Raw genomic sequence first — 19,786 nt, 5'->3', positions numbered from 1 at the left:
CGGTCCCAAAGTATCCCTCTACAAATTACAACTCGAGCACCGAAGGTACTAGATTTCAAATTTGAGCTTTTGCCGCTTCACTCGCCGTTACTAAGGCAATCCCGGTTGGTTTCTTTTCCTCCGCTTATTGATATGCTTAAGTTCAGCGGGTATTCCTACCTGATTTGAGGTCAAACTTTAAGAACACTGTTCGCCAGGCTCGCAATATTACACTCTCTCAATCTTCCATCATAGTCTTTATAACACCCACTAACACACGCAGCCGAAGTTGGTAAAACCTAATACGACAGTTGTATCAGCAGACTTGACAGTGATTTCACAATCAAAAGCTTGCCATACCACTATAAGCCTAATTGGCTAGCAATTTCAAGTTAACTCATCCGAGTGTCACTCACAACCAAACAGAATTGTTTGAGAAGGAAATGACGCTCAAACAGGCATGCCCCCTGGAATACCAAGGGGCGCAATGTGCGTTCAAAGATTCGATGATTCACGGAATTCTGCAATTCACATTACGTATCGCATTTCGCTGCGTTCTTCATCGATGCGAGAACCAAGAGATCCGTTGTTGAAAGTTTTAAATATTTTTAATTTCAATACGAAATTGGTTTTGACTAGTTTATGAATATTACAAAATTGTTTGTGTTTGTCACCTCTGGGAGCTTGCACCCCCAAAGGAAAGAATTGTAGAAGAAAAACTCCACAGTGTGTAAAGTAGCAGTCTTCCAAACAGTCAAGCATTAACTTGTCACCTTCTAATCCACACTGGGCCGCGCAATTAAGCGCAGGCTCACAGCACAGACAGAAGCATAACAAACTCTCCTGTTAGAATAACCACTTGAACATTTCTTTAATGATCCTTCCGCAGGTTCACCTACGGAAACCTTGTTACGACTTTTAGTTCCTCTAAATGACCAAGTTTGACCAGATTCTCCGCTCTGAGATGGAGTTGCCCCCTTCTCTAAGCAGATCCTGAGGCCTCACTAAGCCATTCAATCGGTACTAGCGACGGGCGGTGTGTACAAAGGGCAGGGACGTAATCAACGCAAGCTGATGACTTGCGCTTACTAGGAATTCCTCGTTGAAGAGCAATAATTACAATGCTCTATCCCCAGCACGACGGAGTTTCACAAGATTACCAAGACCTCTCGGCCAAGGTTAGACTCGCTGGCTCCGTCAGTGTAGCGCGCGTGCGGCCCAGAACGTCTAAGGGCATCACAGACCTGTTATTGCCTCAAACTTCCATCGGCTTGAAACCGATAGTCCCTCTAAGAAGTAGACAACCAGCAAATGCTAGCACTACTATTTAGTAGGTTAAGGTCTCGTTCGTTATCGCAATTAAGCAGACAAATCACTCCACCAACTAAGAACGGCCATGCACCACCACCCACAAAATCAAGAAAGAGCTCTCAATCTGTCAATCCTTATTGTGTCTGGACCTGGTGAGTTTCCCCGTGTTGAGTCAAATTAAGCCGCAGGCTCCACTCCTGGTGGTGCCCTTCCGTCAATTCCTTTAAGTTTCAGCCTTGCGACCATACTCCCCCCAGAACCCAAAGACTTTGATTTCTCGTAAGGTGCCGAGTGGGTCATTAAAAAAACACCACCCGATCCCTAGTCGGCATAGTTTATGGTTAAGACTACGACGGTATCTGATCATCTTCGATCCCCTAACTTTCGTTCTTGATTAATGAAAACGTCCTTGGCAAATGCTTTCGCAGTAGTTAGTCTTCAATAAATCCAAGAATTTCACCTCTGACAATTGAATACTGATGCCCCCGACCGTCCCTATTAATCATTACGATGGTCCTAGAAACCAACAAAATAGAACCAAACGTCCTATTCTATTATTCCATGCTAATATATTCGAGCAATACGCCTGCTTTGAACACTCTAATTTTTTCAAAGTAAAAATCCTGGTTCGCCATGAGCCACAAGGACTCATGGTTAGCCAGAAGGAAAGGTCCGGTTGGAATCCAGTACGCGAAAAAATCGGACCGGCCAACCAGACCCAAAGTTCAACTACGAGCTTTTTAACTGCAACAACTTTAATATACGCTATTGGAGCTGGAATTACCGCGGCTGCTGGCACCAGACTTGCCCTCCAATTGTTCCTCGTTAAGGTATTTACATTGTACTCATTCCAATTACAAGACCCGAATGGGCCCTGTATCGTTATTTATTGTCACTACCTCCCTGTATTAGGATTGGGTAATTTGCGCGCCTGCTGCCTTCCTTGGATGTGGTAGCCGTTTCTCAGGCTCCCTCTCCGGAATCGAACCCTTATTCCCCGTTACCCGTTGAAACCATGGTAGGCCACTATCCTACCATCGAAAGTTGATAGGGCAGAAATTTGAATGAACCATCGCCAGCACAAGGCCATGCGATTCGAAAAGTTATTATGAATCATCAAAAAGTCCGAAGACATTGATTTTTTATCTAATAAATACATCTCTTCCAGAGGTCGAGATTTTAAGCATGTATTAGCTCTAGAATTACCACAGTTATACCATGTAGTAAAGGAACTATCAAATAAACGATAACTGATTTAATGAGCCATTCGCAGTTTCACTGTATAAATTGCTTATACTTAGACATGCATGGCTTAATCTTTGAGACAAGCATATGACTACTGGCAGGATCAACCAGATAACTATCTTAATCGAAAAGAAATAATCCCAAATTCAGCAAAACTGCTTCCTTCGAAAATACTTCTCTCTCTGAAGATAACTATTGAAAAGGTTTCCAGTAAGACAAGGTCCTACTGTAGAACAAACCAATAAACAGGATTTAACTCCCATAAACTGATCTATTCTTCACCATACCATAGCACTCTTTGAGTTTCCTCTAGCTGAGTTCCACTAAACATTGTTTCGATGTTTCACAAAACAAGTTTAATATCAGCAGCTTGAGAGGAGGTTACACTTGAAGAATCACAGTCTTGCGACCGGCTATTCAACAAGGCATTCCCCCAAATCGAATTCTTTGAAATAGATTGCTATTAGCTAGTAATCCACCAAATCCTTCGCTGCTCACCAATGGAATCGCAAGATGCCCACGATGAGACTGTTCAGGCTTACAGAAGCAGTGTTCTCTGGCTAGCTCTTCGTCATAATAACAAAAAACTATCCTTGAAAACATTACTTCCAAAGCCCATGTCAACACGCTGTATAGAGACTGAGCAGATCTGACGATCACCCAGAGACTCTCTCCACCGTTTGACGAGGCCATTTGTTCTTACGAACTACAAGCTTACTCGAATTTGTTTCCAAACTCTTTCGAACTTGTCTTCAACTGCTTTCGTCATGAAGTACCTGCCAACATCTTTTTCTTACCTGCTCAAACCTTCCACTAATAACCCTTGTGACTTATTTTTCTATGCGCGATCATATTTTCTATTCGTGATCGCCTGGAATAATCTTTGCTTTTAGTCATAACTTTTCCGACTCTTAGAAAAATTTCACTTCTCACCATATAAAATGTCCACCGCCCGAAGCAAACCAACGACGTCTCGCAAATCTCATTTCGTCCCTCGCGGAACATAAAACACTTACCCTGCACTTTTGCCTCGGTCTTAAGTCTATCTGACATGTTTGCACAGGCATCAACAGCACAATCAGGCAGTACAGCTCCACGTCTATCTTTCCTCCCTCTACCTCTTCGCATCTTGAGCAACGATATCAACAGATCTAACAGTCTCTAGCGCTCTTGATCTTCTTCTTTGTCCCACCAGTATCTACAAAAGCTATTCCCTGCAACAACAAAAAAGTATCACGCAAAAATTCACAATCTTATCCCTCTCCACTCATAATCCTCCACCTATACCATAATTATACCAAACTCATAGTCCCTTTTACCCTTTATTTACTTGATGTCTTGCTATTCCTTCACTTTTTCAATTTAACATTCTTATACTTAACAACCACTAATCCCACACAAATAAAAACAAATTGTTAAAATACCAACTATCATCATCCTCTTTCTTTCATATCACTTCACTTCACCTACCACTCGATTCTCCATCCCAAATTACCCTTATATTCACCTCAAAATCCACTCCATTCCTTCATTCCAGCAACCTTCCATATTTAGTTACCATCTCATATCCACTCCTAATCATCTTAGTTTTTCACTTCAGTTATCGGTTGCGGCCATATCTACCAGAAAGCACCGTTTCCCGTCCGATCAACTGTAGTTAAGCTGGTAAGAGCCTGACCGAGTAGTGTAGTGGGTGACCATACGCGAAACTCAGGTGCTGCAATCTTTTTTTTTCTTTCTTGCTATACCATCTTATCATCCATTACACATGTCTAATGTCATTTTAAAGCTACCATTGCTCTTTATACAATGGTGATAGCTATATTTTCAAAATATGGTCATATCATACGAGGTCATTGAACAACAAACTGATCACCCACCGGCTCCCTCAATGAACTGAAAATTTCCATTTTTTGCTCACATACTGCTCGTTTATGCCCACTATATTCACGAAAGACAGCAGTTAATTTCTTGCTCTTGTGACACTGATAGCTTTTTTATGGCTTGTATGATAGCGTCGCCAAGGATGATAAAAAAGATATTTGACAATGAGTAACAGTAAGAAAAAAAGAAACTGTATTTTACGCCTGTTAATCTTTGGCGCTTAATTTCTGTTGAGTAGGCAATATACGTTACTTCACATGCATGTACTATTTTAAGAAAGTTGTAGTAGCTAATGACAGATTAGCATACCTTGGATACTGGTAGTAGTGAACCTCCATACATATAATTTGTCTTTACTTCATGACCTGCATAGGAGTGCCTCCACGGGAGATTGAATACACCCTTCCCTAAAATTCTTACAAGATACCTACATATTGACAAAAATAATAGCTTGGAAGCTCGAAACCAGTAAATAATAAGGGGGCTATAAATCAAGGAAAGTTGCATTCTTTCATGCCATAATTCAGTTTTAGTTAACAAAAAGGCGACTCAAAATACTATTTACATCTGTCTTTTTAAGTGACAATACTGATAATACTGCCCATGGTTATGAAACTTACCTACAATGGATAATAATATAAATATGGTATCTGGATTTGCCTGTCGCATATGGACCTGACGGACATCTGTTCTATACAAAGCTATTTGACGAAAGAAGTTCAGCCGATATAATTTAAATTCCCAACTGTTTATTTACATGAAATACATTTTACAAATTGGCTACTAATTACCATGTATTTTTGACTCTATCTCCTGCAGTCTGGGAATGTTAATGACATTTCCCAATCCAACCATAGAAATTGGTTTGTTTTTCAATCTATAATTAGCCCACACTACAATATCATCTTTAGTTATTCTGTCAACTTTTTCAAATACTTCTTCTGGAGATAGTCTTTTACCAGTAGTCACAATTTGTCTTCCCATATCTTCAACAATCGCTGTTGAGCCATCTAAGGATAGCAGTAAGGCAGCCTTTAATTGTGCTTTTGCTCGTTCAACCTCACTATCAGATATATTACCGGCTTTTATTCTCCCCCATTCCTTCAATATTTCATCAATAATTAATCTTGGGTTGTGCTCATTCGAATCCAGCACTATATATGTACCCCATAAACCTGTATCAGCGTACGAGGTTGAGAATGACATATATGAATTTGCCAATGTACCATTGTTGGAAGCTGCAACCGCCAGAGGAGATGGGGAATTAGTACCTGATCCAAGAGTTCTATCCCAGTTACCCACAATAGCCTGCGTCGCTAAAGCAACAAAATAGTCTGCAGCTGACCATGACACACCTTCTAATGCAATGGCAATATGGGTAGTGGGTAAAGAGAGCTCTTCAATAAACTTTTCGCCTCTGTTAAACACAGGTAGCGCACTACGAGGCGTGCCAAGTGGCATGGGACTGTCTGACTTCTGTAGATGGCCGAAATATTTCTGCGCATAAGTGACTAAATTGTCATGATCGACTGCACCAGCACCTGCTAGGACCATTCTATCTCCTTTATAGTTTTTATTAATGTAACTCTTCAAATCTGTTCTTGAAATGGATTTTATATTTTTGATGGGCCCCAGGATAGTTCTACCCAAAGGTTGGTCTTTATAAGCAATGTCATGCAAATGATCAAAAACAACTTCATCATACATTTTATCCACTTCTTCACTTTCTCTTATGATAACATCTCTCTCTCTTTCGATTGCCCTTGGATCTAGCGTTGATTTAGTTAAAATATCGCTCAAAATCTCAACAGCTTTTGGAATATCATTCTGTAATGATTTTGCATAGTATACTGTGTTTTCCCTAGAAGTGTAAGCGTTTAAATGTGACCCTATATTCTCGATTTCCAGCTCTATAGCACGCTGTGATCTATTTTCGGTACCTTTGAAAGCTAAATGTTCTAAAAAATGTGCTGTACCATTGTTTTTGACATTTTCCGCACGTGAACCAGCATCAACAAATATTCCCACAGTAGCACTTGATGTATTTGGTATATATTCGGTAGCGATTGTGAGACCATTAGGTAACGTCGAGGTCCTGGTTTTGGGAATTGCTGTTGTCAATCGAGCAACCTTATTTCTAAGTCCTAAACTTTTGACGGCTTGACGTAGCATACTATCCTACCGACTATAATTGAAATAGTACTAACTAAGAGAACTTGCCTTATATTCTACTAATTTTCCGTCTTATATTTATATATTGTTTCAAGGTTTCTCTGATGATTAAGCGGATTTTTTTTAAAAGGTTCCGGACCAAAATTTCATAAATTTAAGAACATATGATTCATCCATCGAGAAGCCAAACTTGAGCTTCAAGAGGTCTTCACCAAGTTTGATAGAGTTTCGAAAGCTTTGGCAATAAAACACGATGAATTTGGCGATTGATGACCTATTTTGACCGATCGCAAATTGAAGTCTTACGATGAAAGTCCAATGCTGACCCCTGATCTTTGAACTTGGACTACCTTCTTGTTTAGAGCAGCTATCATGTTATCATCACCATGTATGTTGACATGTAGATATAATATGGAAGACGCAATAATGATAAGATCGAATGAGGACCCTTCTTCACAGTAAAGATTATCAATTTAAATAGGACCGTACATAAAAAAGAAAGGTCAACCACCCATAACTGTCTTCATCCATCCAAAGACGATATCTAAAACATGAACTTGCATCCTTTAGCAATAGATAAGTATAATCTTATTCAAGGAGTTATATGACGAACAAAAACTACCTAGACAAGGGTATTACCACTTTTTTAAACTATGATAAATGCTTCAATGTTGCGAGGTATGATTATTAGACATACTCGTCCGCGAGTTATTTTACAAAAGAGAGGGTTGTCATACTCTGTACCAAAGCTCTTCCAAATTCCACTCTTACCTACAAGAAAACAGAAACCTGGTGGCGTGGAAGGCGATGTTAATTCAGCCTCATTTGTACCATCGAAGAACAATTTTAAAGGATCTTTACATTGGGACCTAGAAAGAATCATTTCAATGACACTTGTTCCACTAATTGTCCTGCCATTCATTACAGTGGGTACAATACATACAATAACAGACACTTTATTGGGTGCTATGCTTGTAGGTCATTGTCATATTGGATTTCAGTCTTGTATCATCGACTATGTATCAAAAAGAGTGTACGGTAGGATACATAATTATTTCATGTATTTATTAACAGTCGGCACACTCTTATCTGGAGTTGGTATCTACAAGATAGAAGTTGAAGATGGCGGGATCAGTACTGTAGTCAAGCAATTTTGGCATGATTGAATTATTTGTAGTATTACATTATATAATAATTTATTTAGAACCGTTTCTTCATGCTGGAAATGAAATTTTCATGATTAAAATCTTCTCTATTAGAGATATAGTTTCTAATAATATCTCTATTAAAATCTGCAAGTCGTCCCTCTTTTGTAAGTGAATCCAACAAATCAGGTTGAACGGTGTATAAGTTTGCTAATTCTCTCAAAGTGGCAAATTTCTCCATTAAATTTTCGAATCCCCAAGTTTCTATCACATTCTGTATACCAATAATATCCTTCGTTACAATAATACCACCAATTGAGCTTACTTGGAACTTACTATAATGATTCAATAATAAATTGAAGAGATCTTCCCCAACAGAATTCAGGAATGTTTCCAAATTTCCATTTTTCAAATTATGTTTGCACTGTGAATATAAGGAATTTAGACAATTAACAATTTCGATAGCCGGTAACGTGTCTTGATCTAATTGATCTTGAGATTTGGGAGTGAAATCTTTCTTCTTTTGTTTTGACAAAGAAAGTGCAAATTTGTTGGAATATATGGATGTGGTTTCATTCAAAATAATATTAATTAAAATTTCAGATTTTTTGATGCTATTATTTGTTAATTCAATTAAAGCTAGCTTGACATTGGGTGAATTATTCAAGAGTGGCATAAAAATTGATTTTATCGAAGTGGATACTAACCCGAGCATTTCTGTACTTTTAGTAATATATTTTAAAAATGATAGACTCAATACATCATTATCATTGGCGATAGTATTGCTATGGTGATTACTCTTAGCTCTATAATATGCAACTTCCAATGCAACTTCAATGTAGTTGTTAATAATTCCCATTATCATGACTTCCAATAGTTCCAGACTATAATCAAATGCATTTTTTGGAATTATTTCCATGACTCTGGCAATGGATTCTATAACACACTTCAGCATTTCGTCGACATTATTTATATTGAAATCTTGTTCATCATCAGCGTCCGTCTTATTATTGTAGCTGATTGAAGTATCAAATTCATTAGAATTGGAATGTTCATTGTTAATCAAAACTGAATTAGAGCGGTTCACTGCATGATCTAGATTGTCCAATTGATTTTTCAAGTAAGTGTTAAATCGTAACAATCTCTTTCTGGACGACGCTGTTACATTTGATACGTTACCAGATGATTTATAACCCTTTTTTATAAAATTGAAATCATCATTTATATATTTTTCAACATTTTGGTTAAATTTGTTTGATAATAATTTTGGCTTCAACTCATTATTATGTTTAATAATAAACCTGGAAGTTAAATCAATTAGTGTAGTCTCCAAATTTCTTTTTTCTATATCAAAATAAGATGATCTATCATAAAGGTACTTTGAAAATAAATCTGAAAAACATTGTTCTAAGGTAGTAATTAGGATATTATTCTTACTACTATTATTTTCTTCTAATGCCTGGAAAAAATCGGCCAAGTTTCTCACGAACTTACCAATCAATTGATAAAGTCCATGCAATGTTCTGACATACGCTAGATTTGTTAAAGCCAATGCATTATTCAAATATGAATCAACTTTTAGTTCAATCTTTTGTACAAATATTCTTTGAATAAACAATTGAATAACATACGAAGATCTTTCTTCAAAAACTTTCTTAACAATTTTGGACTCATTCTTAATGACAAGTTCAATGTCGTTCAGTATAGCGATAAATGATTCTTCGAATTTGAAAGTATGCGAAAGTGGATTATTCATGTTTGCTTTGAAATCTTCATCAGTAAATATCAGATTATTTGATCTTTCATCTAGTTCTACCTGATTTGAATCAATGAAATATGAATGTTGATTGATAAAACTCTGGATAACATTCACACCATTATTATAATGATCTAAGATTAAAGCGATTTCGTTCAATTGGTTAAAATTATTATTTTGATAAGCTTTATTGAACTGATCTAATAAATCTAATTCCAGCATTTCTGAATATTTTTGAATCGAGCTTGAAATTTCCAATGTCTTTGGGATTAGATTTGTCTCTAATTTTGTTGAAAGTATCAATAAATTTTTGGTCAAATTGACAGCTTTTAGATTATTGGACCAAATATTTGAAGTTCTCAGATCGTCTATATATTTAGATTGACCATTTATTAGAAATTCATTATATTGTGATATTAATTCCACTGATTTAATATAATTTTTCTTTCTCTTAATTGCAGATTCTAATTTGTCACCTAGGGGTGAGACCACTTGATTGACATTAGTTAATTGCTCATCCAGGACGTTAAACTGTGATATCATAGTATTTAGATCCTTTGATAGCTTCAAGACACTTTCAGAATGTTCTAACTCTTGTATAGCGACCTGGTTTGACAGTTGTGATTTTTTATTTATTGATTCTTCATTTAAATGTTTCAATTGCTTTAATGTGGATTCAAATGTTCTAATGTAAGGCTTCGAATCCAAATTTTGCCACGTATTGGTGGAAACTACGTTCTCGTCACTGAAAGGCCTTTCAATTCTCAGGGAATGATCATTACTCAATTCTTCCACAAATTCATTGACGGTCAATCCACCTAAGAAATTATTTAAATTGAGTAATCGCTGCCATTTTGGATCTAAATCGTACAGAGAATTCATTTTGCGTTTCTTCAGCTCGAGAGGAACTGTATTATATTATGGCTTTCAGCCCTGATCATAGCAGGCTCCTATAAGGCTTTTTTTGTCCTCTAATGTAATGTATCGCGAAGTTAGTTTTCACGTGGAAAGACGTCACCCGGCCTCATGTTCCCGCAGGTAAAACTTGCAACATGCGCTAGTATTCCAATTCCCTCCAGTAATATACTTCCTATACCATAACGGCCACACATATAATGCAGCTAAGTGCGAACACCTTCATCTAATCCATTTAGGTTCCAAAAGCATTTAGCCGCCCAGCTTTCATTTCCATTCCTGCAGACAAAGCAATGGATATCTTCCCGCAACCTCACCATTTATAGCAGCAAATGTATCGCTCCACGGAAATCACCCCAGCATAGGACACCATGGCACCTATCCATCATAAGTTTCCATGCCTACCATCGGAGATGCCAAACTGAACTGTTTTATTAACTATTTTTCAACCACAAAAATGCGACAAATTGAAAGCCGGAAAAGTTTTTGCGAGTTCGTGGACTGTTACACCCACAACCCCATGCGTTTTCAAAAAATTTTAAAAAAAAAACAAACTTTTTTGCAAAATAAATTCTGAAATTCTCCGAGCGACGCAAAAAAGAGGCAAAAAAATTAACATAGCGAAACTCGTGAAGGCACCGGAAAATGAGACTGTGTGTGTGAATACAAAAAAAGTTTGAGTACTGTAATGTGTTGACTATTGGTTTGTTTCATTTGTTATCATATAAAAGAATAATTCATCACTTGGTGAGAAAGAAGCACATTTTAATTTTTAATTTTTGTTTGCCGACAAACCAAGAAATTCAAGAATGCAAATTTTTGTTAAGACTTTAACAGGTAAAACTATTACCTTAGAAGTTGAATCTTCTGACACTATTGACAATGTCAAGTCCAAGATCCAAGACAAGGAAGGTATCCCACCTGACCAACAAAGATTAATCTTCGCTGGTAAGCAATTGGAAGATGGTAGAACCTTATCTGACTACAACATCCAAAAGGAATCCACCTTACACTTAGTCTTGAGATTAAGAGGTGGTGGTAAGAAGAGAAAGAAGAAGGTCTACACCACCCCAAAGAAGATCAAGCACAAGCACAAGAAGGTCAAGTTAGCTGTCTTATCTTACTACAAGGTCGACAACGAAGGTAAGGTCACCAAGTTAAGAAGAGAATGTACCAACGCCACCTGTGGTGCCGGTGTCTTCTTAGCTAACCACAAGGACAGATTCTACTGTGGTAAGTGTCATTCCGTTTACAAGACCAACGCTTAAATATAATGTGATATATTAATTTATATATCTTTTAAGTTTTAGTCCTGTTTTACAATTTTTTTTTTACTTTGCATGCGATTAGAATATATGTACATATAAATGCTTGTATGGTTACTTATAATTACTAGTTTCTTCATTAGAGAGTCTTAAAACAGAATTGAACCCGATTTTGCCTTTCTTTGCATTATCACAAAATCTTTTGATTGACCAATCTTCCATTGTGTTCGTTAGCTTTTTGCTTACATTACAACCGGTACATGCACTTATCTGTGCTTCCTGTTTAAAAAGAGTCCTGTCCAATGGATCCTTCGGATGGGGGGTATACTGGACCGTCTCAAAGACTTTTAACAAGTTCACATAATTTAAATTGCACGATTTCAAAGTCAATGTCTTATCTTGAAGATTTACCGTTGAAACCTCCCTCACATAACTAACATTTTGCGTACTCCCCAATAGAAAGATTAACCACCGAGGGATATTTTGTTGCACAGTTATCAGTCTTTCAGTGACCAATACGTTCCCACTGTCCTTAACTTCTCTTCTCAAAACATCGACAGCAACTACGTGTGTGGAAACTTCATTTGGATACTTGTTCCAATTTGCTGCTGTCACTTGATTCCACGGATAATCTAGTTCGTAACTATTATTAAAGAGTTTCATACCTGTAATAGGAGATCGTACGTACCGACAAACGACAGCACAACAGTTTTTACGTTATGTTTACTAGAATCAAACTCTTGTGTATTCAAATCTCATAAGCTCTCGGAGCGCGTATAGATAATTTCCCTCAAAGATATAATAAAATCCTCGAAACAAAAAAAAGTTAATAGTGAATGTTTAATTCAACTATGATTGGTTATGTTTCTCGAAGTTAATGAACCTCCAGTCACCTGAATCGTGATATTCTCGTGGGTCCATCAAGTTGAGTCCTCTCCTCTGACATACCAGAGATACCATGTTTCCCATAAAGGAGTGTGTGTCGTAAATGTTGCCCTTATTTCTGGTGATCTTCTGGAAAATTGGATTTCTTCTATTACTAGTTGAACTATTTTTAAGATATTCTCTTGTCGTCTGTTGTGTGCCTGTCATGAACACATGATACGCGAGTAAGATTAATGGATACCATATTGCCAAAGATGCGTATATGATGAGTGTTATCGTTATAGGTATTGGCATATCTGAAATAGATCTTCGGCGCCTTGCAAGATGTATAGCACAATTAGCAAGTAGAAAAATAGAAGCTAATGTACCACTAATTAGAAATGTAACAAAATATCTGTAATTTCTTTGTCCCACACAATTATTTATCCAAATGCAATGGTGATCATGCGTCATGACGCAAGCTTCACAGATTGAACAATGGGACGCTCTTGGAGGCCTCCATATCCTGCAAGTTCGACAATACTTCATCAAAATACTATCACCGTTGGGATTTCCTCTGGTAATGGGTAAATTAATTAGATTATAGTACTCTTGTGGGATTTGATATTTACCGTCGTTCACCTGACTCAAATGTATATTTCTTGGTAGACAACCAGGGTCCATGGTCGCTGTGGTGATAAAGGAACTTAAACAAGCGACGTTGAAATAGTAGTATAATACCACTAGTGATTTGTAACCGTACCCTTTCCTCCAGATTTGATTTGTTTCAAAAATGGAGAAAAGTACTAATGGTATTAATATTGCGAAAAGAACGAAATTTGGCAATTGATTCTTATTCTTGAGCGTTCTAAATCTACCTCCAAGGAAAAAGATATAATTTGTTACCTGAGGAAGTGAAATGTAGCCTTTTCCTTCATTGATCTCTTCATCTCCATCAATCGTCACAACCCATCTGAAAAACAGCTTGAACCAGCCGATTTTCGTACTACCTGGAGTCACACCATTGGCCAGTGGATCTGAATGCACCGTGTACCTCCTGTGGATCCTCATGCTTGCTGAGATTTTGTATCACCAATTTGTTACTCTGTCAGAGAGGAAAAAATAATCAAGGTCACCAAGTTGATCTGTTAACAAAACACAAGGAGAAACCAAAACTCAATAAAGCAACAGCTGCTACGGACAAGGAAGCAGACACAGCACTTAACCATACGATAGTAAGGAGTACCTATTGTTAGAAACGGGACGATTGATAGCTAATTGCGAATAATATTTACTTCCAAGATACCAGGAGGAGCACCCCCCCCCCCCCCCGACGAAAGAGCAAGGCTACATTTTCCTAAGGTAATACTAAAAAGAACATAATCAACGTAAGAAGATTATCTGATTAACCGCACCCTGTAACATACATTAGTGATAATTATTCATCACCGAAGGAAGGATGTCTATCCAGCTAACGAGCGAGAAATTTTACACTTTGAGAGATAAAGTGCTATATGCCAGAACGAAAGCGTACTGTCCATATTCTAAATTTTTTGTAGGTGCAGTGATTTTGACTAAAGATGGTGACTACGTGTCCGGATGTAATGTGGAAAATTCAAGCTATGGAGGTACCATATGTGCAGAACGCACTGCCGTTGTCAAGAGCATCTCTGAGGGGATTCCCAAGGAAGATTGGGTATGCCTGGCGGTCATAGGAGGCCATGAAAAGATTGTTTCACCGTGTGGGATCTGTAGACAATTCCTTAGCGAATTTGTTCCGGGACATTTCCCAGTAATCATGTTCAGTGGTGATGGATCACGACACAAGTTAATGACCATGAACGAATTACTACCAGAGAATTTCAATTCGGAATTCTTGTAAACCAAAATGAAATGATATCATATTCATCGATTTTAATGTACGAATTTCTTCTTTTGCAACGCTTTAAAAATTTTTCTCTCTGCATTTTCTTTTAAAAGAGACAATTTACAGAAAAAAAAAATAATTAGGCTGAGATTGACACAATTAAGCAAGGATCATAATGACTGGCGAAGAGGTCAAGAAGACTTACTGTGCGGGTCTCCAATGTGGGAAAGAGACTACTTCACAATTGAAATGCCCTATTTGCTTAAAAAATGGTGTTGAACAGGTTTTCTGTGATGAAAACTGTTATAAAAACAATTATAAATCGCACAAGACTTTACATTACAAAGAAGATGATGATGGTTCTTACGAGAGTTTTGATCCATTTCCAAAATTCAAATACGCTGGTAATTTGAGAGCCAGTTACCCTTTGACTCCAAAGAGATCAGTTCCTGAACATATTGAAAAACCTGACTGGGCTGCTAATGGTTTACCTATTAGTGAACAGAAAAACGACAGACTAAACAATATCCCTATTTATACCAAGGAGGAGATTAAGAAGATTAGAAAAGCTTGTATTTTAGGTAGAGAAGTGCTTGATATTGCAGCAGCTGCCGTTAGACCGGGTGTCACTACCGATGAAATTGATGAAATCGTCCATAATGAAACTATCAAGAGAAACGCTTATCCATCACCATTAAATTATTACAACTTCCCAAAATCCGTGTGTACTTCTATCAATGAAACTATCTGTCACGGTATTCCTGATAAAACTGTTTTAAAAGAAGGTGATATTGTCAATCTTGATGTATCATTATATTATCAAGGTTTCCATGCAGATTTAAACGAAACTTACTACGTCGGTGAAAACATCGAAAAGGAAGCTTTGAATACTGTAGAAACCGCTAGAGAATGTCTCAAGTTGGCAATCAAATTATGTAAACCGGGTACTACTTTCCAAGAATTAGGTGATCATATTGAAAAATATGCAAATGAAAACAAATGCTCCGTCGTAAGAACTTACTGTGGTCACGGTGTTGGTAAATTTTTCCACTGTTCTCCAAATATTCCCCATTATGCAAATAACAGAACTCCAGGTATCATGAAGCCAGGTATGGTCTTCACCATCGAACCAATGATCAATGAAGGTACGTGGAAGGATGTCACATGGCCAGACGACTGGACCTCTACTACCCAAGACGGTAAAAGAAGTGCACAATTCGAACACACTCTATTGGTCACTGAACATGGTGTTGAAATCCTTACTGCCAGAAATAAGAAATCCGCAGGTGGCCCAAGACAGAGATCAAAGAACTGATTTTGCCTCACATTATTTAAATCGAATAGATATATAATTTCAACCTTAAATACACAACCCCTCCACCATCCCAACCTGTGGCTCACTTCGTTGGCCAACGGCCCCCAGCGATGAGTCTGTTTTATTCATCAGCATCATTAACTCTTTCACCAACGTTCCGGGTATCGCGCGCATCAAGAAAATTTTTTGTCAGATTAATCAAACTTTTTGCCACTTATTGAAGAGGAACACGAAGTTGTATTGGATAAGCTATTCACGTTGAGAACGTAACAATCATGTCTCTACAGTTATTAAATCCAAAGGCAGAATCTTTGAGAAGAGATGCTGCATTGAAAGTCAATGTTACCTCGGCGGAAGGTTTACAATCTGTTCTAGAAACAAACCTTGGTCCTAAGGGAACTTTGAAGATGTTAGTCGATGGTGCAGGTAATATTAAATTGACCAAGGACGGTAAAGTGCTATTGACAGAAATGCAAATTCAATCACCAACTGCGGTTATGATTGCCCGTGCCGCCGCTGCACAAGATGAAATTACTGGTGATGGTACCACTACAGTTGTCTGTCTTGTCGGTGAACTATTGAGACAAGCTTATAGATTCATTCAAGAAGGTGTACATCCAAGGATTATCACTGATGGGTTTGAAATTGCCAGAAAGGAAGCTTTGAACTTCTTAGACAATTACAAGATTTCTAACGAGGGACAATTTGACAGAGAATTTCTTCTACAAGTTGCTAGATCATCCCTAGCCACCAAAGTTAACGCAGAATTAACTGAAGTACTAACGCCTATTGTTACTGATGCGGTTTTGAACGTTCAAAATGAAGAAAATGCACTAGATTTACATATGGTGGAGATCATGCAGATGCAACATTTATCTCCAAAGGATACAACGTTTATCAAAGGTTTAGTTTTAGACCACGGTGGAAGACATCCAGATATGCCTACTCGTGTTGAAAATGCATACGTTTTAATCTTAAATGTTTCATTAGAGTATGAAAAGACTGAAGTAAATTCAAGCTTCTTCTACAGTACAGCAGATCAAAGAGATAAATTAGCTGCAAGTGAAAGAAAATTTGTTGATGAAAAATTGAAGAAAATTATTGATTTGAAAAATGAAGTTTGTGGACTTGATTCTAATAAAGGTTTTGTTATAATTAACCAAAAAGGTATTGATCCAATGTCCTTAGACGTTCTTGCCAAACATAACATTTTAGCATTAAGAAGAGCCAAGAGACGTAATATGGAAAGATTACAACTAGTAACTGGTGGTGAAGCTCAAAACTCTGTTGATGATTTATCCCCACAAATCTTAGGTTTCTCCGGTTTGGTGCATCAGGAAACAATTGGTGAAGAAAAATTTACTTATGTCACTGAAAACAAAGATCCAAAATCATGTACTATTCTAATCAAGGGTTCCACCCACTATGCATTGAACCAAACCAAAGATGCTGTTAGAGACGGTCTGAGAGCTGTTGCCAACGTTCTTAAAGACACAGCCGTCGTCCCTGGTGCTGGTTCATACTTCATCGAAGTCTCTAACCACCTGAAAAAAGCCAATATGAACAAATTAGGTGCTAAAGGTAAAACGAAGACAGGTATCCAGGCCTTTGCTGAAGCCATGCTTGTAATTCCAAAAACTTTGATCAAAAACTCTGGATTCGATCCATTAGATGTTCTTGCGCTATGCCAAGACGAACTAGATGAAGCCACTGAAGAACGTAGATACGTAGGTGTCGACCTAAATATTGGTGATTCCTGTGATCCAACCATCGAAGGTATTTGGGATTCCTACCGTGTCTTAAGAAATGCCATCAGTGGAGCTACAGGTATTGCAAGCAACCTTTTGTTATGTGATGAATTATTAAGAGCAGGTAGATCCACATTAAAAGACGGACCTCAATAAGTAAAGCCTCATATGTACATATAAATATAATTAGATATAGAATTATTACCCATTACGAGTTTCCATTATTTTTCAACAATGAAATTCTGTTCGCTTAATAAAAAAACAGGACAGAAAGAACACCAACAACGCCACAGTTATATTTAAGATACTTTCGAATATCTGACTATTTAATTACTCTGTGAAATCACTTACGAGAATACCAGACAATGGCCAATGATGATGTTTTGTTAGGGCACAATGTTAGCCTCAGAGATATGCAGATATCTTCTGTTTTGAAGATGTTATTCTTGAATGAAGATACAAAGAACACTAATCTGGAAGACACGTTTAATGACCAAGAATTGATTTGGAAGGTGTTGCTCATGGATGTCAAGAGTACTGCTATTATTTCTTCGGTGCTTCGTGTCAATGATCTATTAAAGGCTGGTGTTACTGTCCATTCTTTAATTCATCAAGATAGATCCCCATTGCCTGATGTTCCAGCTATCTATTTTGTTTCCCCAACGCAAGGTAATATCGATTTTATTGTTCAAGATTTGAAAGATGACAAATACTCAGAATATTATATTAATTTTACCTCTACCCTAGACAGAGAATTATTAGAGAACTTGGCTCAAAAGGTTTCTGTTACAGGTAAATCAGACAAAATCAAGCAAGTCTTTGATCAATACTTAGACTTTGTTGTTACAGAACCCGAACTGTTCTCTTTAGAAATGAGTAATACTTATTCTTTGTTGAATAACCCATCATCTACTGAGGAGTCGATCAACGCTATTTGCAATGAAGTGGCAGAAGGCTTATTCAATACTGTTATCACAACACAATCAATTCCAATCCTGAGAGCACCAAAGGGTGGTCCAGCAGAAACCGTTGCGGAAAAATTGGGAAATAAATTACGTGATTATGTGATTAATACAAAGACATCAAGTACATCTGTATTACCTGGTAATGACTCGATCGAAAGATCTGTTTTGATTATTCTTGACAGACAGATTGATTTTGCATGTATGTTCTCCCATTCTTGGATCTACCAATGTATGGTATTTGATATTTTCAAATTATCCAGAAACACCATTACAATTACGACAACAAATGATCAGGGTGAAGAAAGTCACAAAAGATTTGATATTGAACCACATGACTTTTTCTGGACTCAAAATTCTCATTTACCATTCCCTGAAGCAGCAGAAAACGTTGAACTTGCATTGACTGCTTATAAGGAAGAAGCCGCTGAAATAAGTAGGAAAACTGGTGTAACCAATATCAGCGACCTGGACCCGAATTCTTCTGAGGAAACCACACAATTTCAAGAAGTTGTCAACAAATTACCAGAACTTACTGCAAGGAAGAACATTATTGACACTCATGTTAACATTTTCAGTTCACTTTTAGCTGAGTTGGAAAACAAGAAACTCGACACATTTTTCGAAATAGAGCAGGGTCCAAATAGTAATAAGGTACAAGAATCATTTATGCAAATCTTGGATGATGGTAAAACAAATAACTTAGAGGATAAAATGAGATCTTTCATTGTGCTGTATTTGACAGCCAATGATGGTTTATCAAAGGATTTCACAAACAAAATCGAGGCATACTTCAAGTCTAACGAATATGACATTAGTCCCTTGAAATATGTCTATAAATTAAGGGAATACATGCAATTATCTAACAAATCATTACAAAACAAGTCTCTTGAAGATGGTACAACTAACAGCAATGTACACGCAACATCAAATGCTCTTTCAAGTCTGTATAGTTTAACAGAGGGTAAATTGCCAGGTAAAGTTGGCAGTTTAATCTCCGGTATCAAAAAGTTATTGCCAGAAAAGAAGACGATTCCTATTACTAACGTGGTCGAGGCAATAATGGATCCTTTAAATAGTTCACAAAAGAATTTGGAAGCTACGGATAGTTATATTTACATAGATCCTCGTATTACAAGGGGAGCTCACACTAAAAAACCAAAGAGACAATCATACAATAAATCAGTAGTATTTGTTGTTGGTGGCGGTAACTATCTAGAATACCAGAATTTACAAGAGTGGGCTCATTCTCAATTACACAATCCAAAAAATGTTGTGTATGGTAGTACTGCAATTGAGACACCAGCTGAGTTTTTGAAGGAAATTGCAGATCTGGGTTCTGAAAAGGCTTAGATCGA

The 19,786-nt window shown here is 37.3% G+C and overlaps 10 protein-coding genes and 4 non-coding genes across 14 annotated transcripts in view; 7 read left to right on the top strand and 7 right to left on the bottom strand.

Annotated features, from left to right (window-relative positions):
- The window catches only part of Kafr_RDN25-1, a 3,393-nt gene extending 3,217 nt beyond the window's left edge, over nucleotides 1-176 (bottom strand). Inside the window, exon 1 of the ribosomal RNA XR_002430158.1 lies at nucleotides 1-176. This exon is cut by the window's left edge and continues 3,217 nt beyond it. This is a non-coding gene — a ribosomal RNA (25S ribosomal RNA).
- A 244-nt stretch (nucleotides 177-420) lies between these two features.
- On the bottom strand, nucleotides 421-578 carry Kafr_RDN58-1. Its single transcript, XR_002430160.1, has one exon. It is a non-coding gene; the product is annotated as a 5.8S ribosomal RNA (ribosomal RNA).
- A 273-nt stretch (nucleotides 579-851) lies between these two features.
- On the bottom strand, nucleotides 852-2,649 carry Kafr_RDN18-1. The gene has a single exon (XR_002430157.1). It is a non-coding gene; the product is annotated as an 18S ribosomal RNA (ribosomal RNA).
- A 1,491-nt stretch (nucleotides 2,650-4,140) lies between these two features.
- On the top strand, nucleotides 4,141-4,261 carry Kafr_RDN5-1. Its single transcript, XR_002430159.1, has one exon. It is a non-coding gene; the product is annotated as a 5S ribosomal RNA (ribosomal RNA).
- Nucleotides 4,262-5,202: 941 nt separating this feature from the next.
- Nucleotides 5,203-6,591, bottom strand: MAS1 (mitochondrial processing peptidase; the record flags this gene model as incomplete). Its single annotated transcript, XM_003958698.1, has 1 exon — nucleotides 5,203-6,591. The coding sequence occupies one exon, from the start codon at nucleotides 6,589-6,591 to the stop codon at nucleotides 5,203-5,205; it is 1,389 nt and encodes a 462-aa protein (XP_003958747.1).
- Nucleotides 6,592-7,271: 680 nt separating this feature from the next.
- On the top strand, nucleotides 7,272-7,757 carry SHH4 (the record flags this gene model as incomplete). The annotated part of the gene is made up of 1 exon (XM_003958697.1): nucleotides 7,272-7,757. One exon carries the CDS (start codon nucleotides 7,272-7,274, stop codon nucleotides 7,755-7,757), a length of 486 nt encoding a protein of 161 aa, XP_003958746.1.
- Nucleotides 7,758-7,791: 34 nt separating this feature from the next.
- On the bottom strand, nucleotides 7,792-10,374 carry SEC10 (exocyst subunit SEC10; the record flags this gene model as incomplete). Its single annotated transcript, XM_003958696.1, has 1 exon — nucleotides 7,792-10,374. The coding sequence occupies one exon, from the start codon at nucleotides 10,372-10,374 to the stop codon at nucleotides 7,792-7,794; it is 2,583 nt and encodes an 860-aa protein (XP_003958745.1).
- An 842-nt stretch (nucleotides 10,375-11,216) lies between these two features.
- Nucleotides 11,217-11,675, top strand: RPS31 (ubiquitin-40S ribosomal protein eS31 RPS31 fusion protein; the record flags this gene model as incomplete). The annotated part of the gene is made up of 1 exon (XM_003958695.1): nucleotides 11,217-11,675. One exon carries the CDS (start codon nucleotides 11,217-11,219, stop codon nucleotides 11,673-11,675), a length of 459 nt encoding a protein of 152 aa, XP_003958744.1.
- Nucleotides 11,676-11,786: 111 nt separating this feature from the next.
- KAFR0H01990 (PRELI/slowmo family protein) lies at nucleotides 11,787-12,335 on the bottom strand (the record flags this gene model as incomplete). Its single annotated transcript, XM_003958694.1, has 1 exon — nucleotides 11,787-12,335. One exon carries the CDS (start codon nucleotides 12,333-12,335, stop codon nucleotides 11,787-11,789), a length of 549 nt encoding a protein of 182 aa, XP_003958743.1.
- A 186-nt stretch (nucleotides 12,336-12,521) lies between these two features.
- Nucleotides 12,522-13,607, bottom strand: ERF2 (palmitoyltransferase ERF2; the record flags this gene model as incomplete). The annotated part of the gene is made up of 1 exon (XM_003958693.1): nucleotides 12,522-13,607. The coding sequence occupies one exon, from the start codon at nucleotides 13,605-13,607 to the stop codon at nucleotides 12,522-12,524; it is 1,086 nt and encodes a 361-aa protein (XP_003958742.1).
- A 388-nt stretch (nucleotides 13,608-13,995) lies between these two features.
- On the top strand, nucleotides 13,996-14,418 carry CDD1 (cytidine deaminase; the record flags this gene model as incomplete). Its single annotated transcript, XM_003958692.1, has 1 exon — nucleotides 13,996-14,418. One exon carries the CDS (start codon nucleotides 13,996-13,998, stop codon nucleotides 14,416-14,418), a length of 423 nt encoding a protein of 140 aa, XP_003958741.1.
- Nucleotides 14,419-14,578: 160 nt separating this feature from the next.
- MAP1 (methionine aminopeptidase MAP1) lies at nucleotides 14,579-15,718 on the top strand (the record flags this gene model as incomplete). The annotated part of the gene is made up of 1 exon (XM_003958691.1): nucleotides 14,579-15,718. The coding sequence occupies one exon, from the start codon at nucleotides 14,579-14,581 to the stop codon at nucleotides 15,716-15,718; it is 1,140 nt and encodes a 379-aa protein (XP_003958740.1).
- Nucleotides 15,719-15,993: 275 nt separating this feature from the next.
- CCT6 (chaperonin-containing T-complex subunit CCT6) lies at nucleotides 15,994-17,622 on the top strand (the record flags this gene model as incomplete). The annotated part of the gene is made up of 1 exon (XM_003958690.1): nucleotides 15,994-17,622. One exon carries the CDS (start codon nucleotides 15,994-15,996, stop codon nucleotides 17,620-17,622), a length of 1,629 nt encoding a protein of 542 aa, XP_003958739.1.
- A 209-nt stretch (nucleotides 17,623-17,831) lies between these two features.
- On the top strand, nucleotides 17,832-19,781 carry SLY1 (syntaxin-binding protein; the record flags this gene model as incomplete). Its single annotated transcript, XM_003958689.1, has 1 exon — nucleotides 17,832-19,781. One exon carries the CDS (start codon nucleotides 17,832-17,834, stop codon nucleotides 19,779-19,781), a length of 1,950 nt encoding a protein of 649 aa, XP_003958738.1.
- Between the last annotated feature and the right edge of the window lie 5 nt (nucleotides 19,782-19,786).

Source organism: Kazachstania africana, chromosome 8 (assembly GCF_000304475.1).
Source record: "Kazachstania africana CBS 2517 chromosome 8, complete genome".
Lineage (NCBI taxonomy): Eukaryota > Fungi > Ascomycota > Saccharomycetes > Saccharomycetales > Saccharomycetaceae > Kazachstania > Kazachstania africana.
The sequence above is the reverse complement of the archived record's forward strand: the minus strand, read 5'-3'. Positions and strand labels throughout refer to the sequence as shown.